We start from the raw sequence: 7919 nt of genomic DNA, 5'->3' as shown, positions 1-7919 counted from the left end.
AAGCAGTGGTATCAACGCCAGAGTACTGGAAAACAATAAATTTTACTGTACAAATTATATTTTAATTTATGTAGTTCCTTATTAATACATAGGTATCGCGTTTAACAAAAAATATAAAGAGAAACTTCGTATATAATTAAATAAAGTAATCGCGTTATCGTTTTGTCATGCCAAATCTTTCCTTTTTTTATAATTTTCTTTTTTTCTTTCTTTTATAATCTTTTGTTTTCCAAAATAATTCCCAAAACCTCTGCTCTTTCAAAATTCGCGGCTTCTGACCTTCTCACAGCCGGACTGCGTTCAGAAACATCCCTGGATGCACACGAGCGCCATTCTATCTTTGTTCAACTTTTAGTAAATAATAAAGATAGAACGACACTTGTGCGCATTCGGGGATGTTTCTGAATGCAGGGCTGATAAAAGTACAGGCATAGACATAGTATATCTAGACCGAGCGTTCACCTTTATTTAAGGAGTGGGGGGTAAAGGTTCGCGCCCCTTGCGTTTTCTCTCGCTCGCACGTAGCATATAGCGTATTCTTTCGCTATGCTACTTGCGAGTGAGAGAGAGCGCAAGGGACACGGAACAGAGTATGTCCTTTTCTACGTGCATCTTTAACCCCACTCCTTAAATAAAGACGACCACTCGGTCTAGATATATACTATGTCTATTTTTTACGTGCACCTTGGCCCTCATTCCTCAATACTCGGTCTAGATATACTATGTCTATGAGTACAGGTGAAACGCGACGAATAATGGCCGGACGATGGCGTCGTGAAACGTCACAAAGAATGAGATACGATGAGTGCTAAGATGTGCGTGCCTCGCGTTTCGATTCGCGATTCGAGTTATTCAAAGTCACTCATAAATGTTCGTCAAGTCATTGCGGTCAAGTGCACCATTACGAAATGTGACCTGTGAATCTGTTTTCTTCTTCGATGCTTTTCGCCGTTCGGTGAGTTCTTTCTTTGTTGACTCTCACGCAAATCTTTATCCTTGATCGATCGTCGCGAAAAAAATAGCTTGTATTACTTTTGTCAGAAAAAATAATTTTTCCTTTAGATTTTCGGGCATATCGTATTGAACTTTGAAAGCTTATATATTTATTGTGTCGAGAATTTCGATTTTGAAAGATGTTATGTAGGTGATGATGACCGTTAGAATTATGTGACATTTACATGTTTTATTCGTTGCTACTTTTGACGTGATTATGGCAATATTGTATGTATATTTCAATGAGATTAGTTAGGTTAGTGGGAGGGGGCTCGGGGGGTTATCGGGGGGGGGTGTGAGAGGCTGTAGGTTTTTATGGGTGGTGAGGGTGGTCTGTTAGTATCTTTTGTTTGAGAGGGGGGGGTGGTTTGGGTGTGACTTGTGGTGTCGATGTTGCAGGGATCAACTAGTGGTAGGGGTGGAATTGTTACAGTTATCTGGATGAAATTAGTGTGTAGATGGGATTGGGGTTTGGGATGGTTTGGTGGGGTTGGTGTGTGTATGTGTGTGTGTGTGTGTGTGTGTGTGAGTGTGTGTGTGTGTGTGTGTGTGTGTGGTTGAGAGCGAGGGAGAGCAGAGAGCAGAGAGAGTGTGAGATTATAGATAGTCGTAGTATCTAGTTTGATATTTAGTCTTAGATCATGAGGAGAGAGAGAGTGAGAGAGAGGAGAGAGAGAGAGAGAGAAAGAGAGAGATTCTTATATATATATATATATGTCATAATGTCAATAATAATATGATCAAACAGGATATAAGATCTTCTATTCTTTAACTCGATCAATAATATTAATAATGTACATATAAAAATTAATTTTGTAAATTAACTAATCAAGGATACATTGTTATGTTTTTACCGCTTGATGCAATATATGTAGTATTTTTTGTGAGATGATATCTCATACCAAAAAAAATATCAAAGATTTAATTTCAATGTGGAGATAAATTTTTTTTAGACAGATTCTGATTTTATGTATGTCTGCATTAACGTATAAAATATTAACTTTGAAGAAAATCGATAATAAATATTTTTTGCCAAAATATATCTTTTAAATATAATTTTCATTTATAATATAATAATAAATATTATATATTAAACATTAAATTAAACATTAAATATTATTTCTTTGTGGATTTATGTACATTGTGTAAAATTAATTGTAATATTAATTTGTATATTTCTTGTATTAGGTGAAACTTCTGTATCCGAATTCAGGAATGCTGCTTCCATATACAATATTAAGGTGTGTATAAGAAACGTGTCTTCCTCGAACGTTTTTCTTGAACAGCATTAACAAAATGGAGACCTCATTGCGAGAAAGGATCCTCAGCTTTGCTGATGTTATAATGAGAGTGCCACCTTTATTTATCATTGATGAATTACTCAGAATTGGTCTTGGATTACCTAATGATAATATTGTACTGAACAGTACTGAAAATGGTTTCAAAATTACTAATGTAGGCACAATTGTTAATACCATTTCTGCAGTTACGACCGACACATTCTTGATGGACCAGTTTGACTTAACTCACTTTACTTACAAAACTTATTTGATAATCATATTCAAATTTTTATCCTGTTGTCTGGGTGAGTAACATCTTTATATAATTTTTATAAATTAGATATTTTTTTTTTAATGAGAATCAAAGCTGTGGTCAGTAAATTTATGGTTATTTCGTGTATGGTGGCAAATGTTTTTATATATAAAAATAATGTTTTTCTTAAAAATTTAATAAAACTTAATAAATGAAAAAAATTGATAAATAAATGAAATACTCTCTTTGCCTTATATTTCTATATAATTTTACTTCTGACTATTTGGCTGATAAAGTATCTGATAAAAATATGACTTATCTTTGCGCATTTTTTAGATATAATTTTTAATATAAAGCTTTATAGAGATCTTTTAGATAATTGTTGCTGTTTTGTGCAATACAATTTTTCATTGCATAGATGTAAATTTATGATTGCAGCTTAAATCACTCAGAAACAAAAAAGAAATTTAAAATAAATTATATCTCATAGTTTTATCATTTTTTTTTCAGGATGCCTTGTAGCTTTATACATATTTATGTTATGTACTAGGCATTTAATAATTGTATACCTATATCTAATATCTGTTGGGGTAATATTTGTATCATATTGGTCAAATGTTAGTACAATGAAAGCAATTATAGCTTACATGAATTCGCATGAACCTCCAATCAGCATTGACAATATGTTATCCCTGAATTTATCAGACGTTCTGTATAATGGTCCAGGCTTACTGATTATTCAGAACTATATACTGCAATGCTTGTTAGCCAGTACCTTTTGTTACATTCATCTTGCCCCAAGACATCCTGTGGTACAAAAACTGCTTGTACTAAGTTTTATGTCACCGTCCATTTTGGGCATTCATCCCTTACCAGTAAGCTTCCGAAATATTAAAGAAATTTTTTATTGCTGATGTTATAATAAATTTCTTATACTGTCATTTTTTTTCAATGAAAGAAAAAAAGTACTTTTGCTCTGTTAATACAAAGGTGTCAAATGTGTATATTTTTTTTTAGGTACAATATTTATATCATGCGCCAGTATGTGCGACGTTGATTCCATTAGCTGTGTGCAAATTTATCATCTGGTATAATGGCATCTCTATATTAAGAACAATCTACATGGGCTATCGACATGCACACAACTTCATAATCAATTATGGTTTATCCGCTCTTGCGGAAACAGAATGGATGCGTCTGAATGTACCATGCGTGCTTCGTACATTTTGGATGTTACGAGTAGGAGAACAAGTTATCCAAATCCTCGGAAATCACTATGGCGAAGAAACGTTTAATTATTACGTCATAGTCAGAACGATACTGGTAAATGGTTGTGAAACTTTGACAGCTGTTCTCGGTATGACCAGTATAATTTCGTTCATCTGTCACTATATCGGCTGTTTCTTCCAATGGGTACTGCTAACAGAAGACGAGGATGAGAAAAGTATTGGCACAGTATCCGCTATATTGTTCTACATTCTTGCTCTGCAGACTGGACTGACAAGTCTTGATAGAGAGAAACGTTTAGTACGATTGTATCGTAATTTTTGCCTATTGTTCACGGCAATTTTACATTTTGTGCACAATATAGTGAATCCACTTTTGATGTCGCTTAGTGCTTCTCATAATCCAGCACTACATAGGCATTTGCGGGCTTTGGCAGTTTGTGCCTTTCTAATATTTTTTCCCGTATCATTACTTATATTTCTCTGGTCTCACTTTACGGTGAGCACATGGTTATTGGCCGTATCGGTTTTCAGCATCGAAGTAATAGTCAAGGTATTGGTCTCGCTGGCAATTTATTCGCTCTTTCTGATCGATGTGTATAGAAGTGCATTCTGGGAACAATTCGATGATTGTGTATACATTATAAGATCATTTGGCAACACTGTAGAATTTGCTTTTGGCATTATACTATTCTTTAACGGTTTCTGGATATTAGTCTTCGAATCTGGTGGAGCTATTCGTGCCATCATGATGTGTATACATGCTTATTTTAACATCTGGTGCGAAGCGAAGGCCGGATGGAGCGTGTTCATGAAGCGGCGCACGGCTGTGAACAAAATCAACTCTTTACCGGAAGCGAATGCCGAGCAGCTTGAACAACTCGACGATGTTTGCGCAATTTGCTATCAGGAAATGCAAAGCGCCAAGATCACACAGTGCAATCATTATTTTCATGGTGTATGCTTGCGAAAGTGGCTGTATGTTCAAGATCGATGTCCTCTCTGTCACGATATATTATATAAAGTTGAAAACATGCAAAGCAGAGACAATGGCATTCTTGCGGTTGAGGAAGACAGAAGAAACGGCATTGAAATATAGAAATTACGCTTTCGGGATTATATTTTTCTTCAACAGTTTCTAAAAACTAATTTTTGAATCTGGTGGTGCCATTATGATATATACATACATGTTTACAAAATCTCATGCAAAGTAAAGACTGGACAGAATATGTTTATAAACCAACAAACAAGTGTGTATAAAATAAAAAACGGATAGTTTGAAAACTATTCGAGAGATTTACTAGAGAAATGCAAAGCTCATTCAAAGCTTATCCAGAAAGGACTATACGTTAAAGATCCTTGTTACTACGATATATATTACGTAAAGTTGAAAATGTGCAAAACAGAGATAGTGGCCCTTTTAATGGCGATTGAAGAAAAAAGAAACGATATTGAAAATAATGTATTTTTGTGCATGCTAAACAAAATTTGAATGTTTATTTTTATCAGAAGGATAAGAGACTACTGATTGGATTTAAAAGATATATGGAGCGGCATGTAAACTGATAAATAAATACATATATTCACAATTTTGAAATCACAAAGCACCAGAAGCCTAGAAAATTTTACTCTTCATAAATCGCTCAGATTTGATTATCACGAAGCATCGTAAATTGTAAGTATAATTACTATGTAAGAACTCTCAAGTCTTTCGTCCAGTTTCATGTAAAATCTTGTAAATAAACTAGAGCAATTAGGAAAAAAAAAATTACATGCGACGATTATCTTGTTATAAAAAAATATTTGACATATAATCTCAACTCAAACCTTTGGCTCTTTGTCGATTCAATGAGTGTCTATCGCTAAATGTATTTTTGGATCAATGTTATGTCATGATTGCTTGACAAAAGAAATGCTTTAATACACGAATCTATGCACATACACACACACACACCACATATATATATATATATATGCAAAATATATAAATGTGCCGATATGTGCATAAATTTGTGTATTAAGACATTTCTATTGTCATGTGCACACACATGTATACGCGAGCATGTGTATAGTGTGATGCAATAATATAAGCTTCCTTGTACATGACGTATGTGCTTCCATTTTTCTTAATTATAAAGTGCGTTTATTTTGCTCGCACTCTACAATTTTCTGTACTTGAAACGAGATATATGAATACATTTGAGTGTTGAAAAGAAAGAAAGAGCAAAGAATCTGAGTGTAAAAAGTGCAAGCAAAACAAGCAAACCTATCATGACATACATTTTTCTATTGAATTAAAAGAGAGATAGTACTTTAAGATTTATTTTATAAGAGATTTAAATTGAAGAAAAGAAAGAAGTGTCAATAAAATCATAATTTTATTACAACAAATCTTTGATTATAATTATTATTATAATAAATCTTTTTCAGTTTCGGTATTAACGGTAATTAAGCTAAAATAATGGTTTGTTTTTGTTAGTGTAATTTAATATTATTAAGTATAACACATTATATTATATAAGGCTCCAAGTTTTATGTGATTTCTTTTCCTTATGAAAGAGAGAAGTCATAATTTAATATGACTATAACGAAAAAACAGGAGCTTATTAAAGGTGGTATTAAATTAGTAAAATATAAAAATTAGATAATTTTTAAATAGAGAATTATGTATTCAGGTTTTGGACGAATATTCAGAAAAAACAGAATCGTCTATCAAACTTTTACAGTTTTTTCTAATGTTTTAATATGTATACTGGAGCATATTATTTTCTTTCGAACTCTCGAGTGAATGATTGCTTCTGCTTCTTCAAAATCAATTGCAGTTGGTAATAATTTTAAATAAATAAATTTTTATTCATCCGCTTCCTTTTTATTTCATAAAATAAAAATAGTTAATTGTAGATAAAAATAAAATATTTTATTAATATTAGAAATAAACAAGATACTGTGGTATAGAATAATATATCTTAATGATTATATGCTCAAAACTCTGACAGATAAAATATATTAATTTGATGATCTATTAACTGCTCATCACAATCGTGACTGATCAATCTCATAAGATATATAAAAAAATGGAATGAGTTTACGATAATTTTGATTTATTTTATAAATTGAGATGCTGTAAATAGTAATATAATGAATGTACAATAATTGAGAAGGAGCATATGGATGTAATATGACTTTATTTCACTGATTTTAATCCCAAAGCTATTTTATAAATTATATGTATTATATTATTTTACTTTTTTCTTACTTTAGTAAATGATTATCTTTTATTGTTAACTTGGTAATAATGTTTTTAAAAAATTGAATTTATAATATTATTTTTTATATTAAATTATATAAACATAAGATTTGTACAAGATGAAAAGATTAAAATATTCGATTGCTTATTATATCTCTATTATCAGTGAGTCATCCAGTTTACATATAATTTTATTAAGAAATGATATATAAATTTGTACAACATGTTTTTAAGGTACATCGAATAAAAAAATTATATTTTTAAGCTTTTTTACAATTTCTACGTTCATATTTCACTCTTTTAATAGACAATCCTAAATCCTAATGTTCCTTCTAGTCAAGTATGTAGATATCAAAGAATCGTTGAGAACTTATTTTGTTATTTAAGTCAATGCAAATATACGTAATATCATATACATAAAAGAAAAATATAATTTTTTTATGGGAAAGATTAATACAGTAAAGTGCTTTCATATGATGTGCCTAGAAAATTATCGTGCTTTCGCGCGATTAAAGTAACTCAGCCGACAGTGTGTATGTTGTGTATGTGAAGCTAGCGGGTCAAGGATGGATTATCACGCGGACTCATTAGCCACGTGTTCAAGTCTAGATTTATTAAGAATTTGCGGTATGCGAATACGTATTTTCGCATTTTCTCAAAAATTATAAAATATATTGTACGTGTTGTGTGATACACATAATCTTCTTTTTCAGTCCCTTTAAATTGGTGACTATAAGCTAACATATTTCTTATACACGTAATGAAAAATCGATGTCAATAGAAAAACTATATTTAATTTAGTCTGTTAATTATCGAAACTTTTGTATAAGCACAAGTTTAAATTTCTGACATATCATGGAGAAATGAAAAATGTGTATTTATTGCCTTAGAGTTGTAAATTACAAATGGATTTCTGAAAG

At 31.6% G+C, this 7919-nt stretch overlaps 1 protein-coding gene across 2 annotated transcripts; it reads left to right on the top strand.

Moving 5' to 3' along the window:
* The first annotated feature begins 150 nt into the window (after positions 1-150).
* Positions 151-7145, top strand: Trc8 (TRC8 ring finger protein). 2 transcript variants are annotated; one of them, XM_070298911.1, is made up of 5 exons: positions 151-422; positions 739-955; positions 2182-2578; positions 3037-3401; positions 3544-7145. In XM_070298911.1, the coding sequence occupies exons 3-5, from the start codon at positions 2290-2292 to the stop codon at positions 4849-4851; spliced, it is 1962 nt and encodes a 653-aa protein (XP_070155012.1). In that variant the 5' UTR covers positions 151-422; positions 739-955; positions 2182-2289; the 3' UTR covers positions 4852-7145. The 2 variants fall into 2 exon arrangements, with proteins under 2 accessions (XP_070155012.1, XP_070155011.1); XM_070298910.1 differs by lacking the exon at positions 151-422 and having other exon boundaries at positions 497-955.
* Positions 7146-7919: the final 774 nt, after the last annotated feature.

Source organism: Polyergus mexicanus, unplaced genomic scaffold (genome assembly GCF_030449975.1).
Source record: "Polyergus mexicanus isolate NDT 795.1 unplaced genomic scaffold, iyPolMexi1.0 SCAF_7, whole genome shotgun sequence".
In the NCBI taxonomy this organism is placed as follows: domain Eukaryota; kingdom Metazoa; phylum Arthropoda; class Insecta; order Hymenoptera; family Formicidae; genus Polyergus; species Polyergus mexicanus.
This window is presented reverse-complemented; position numbering and strand designations above follow the sequence as displayed.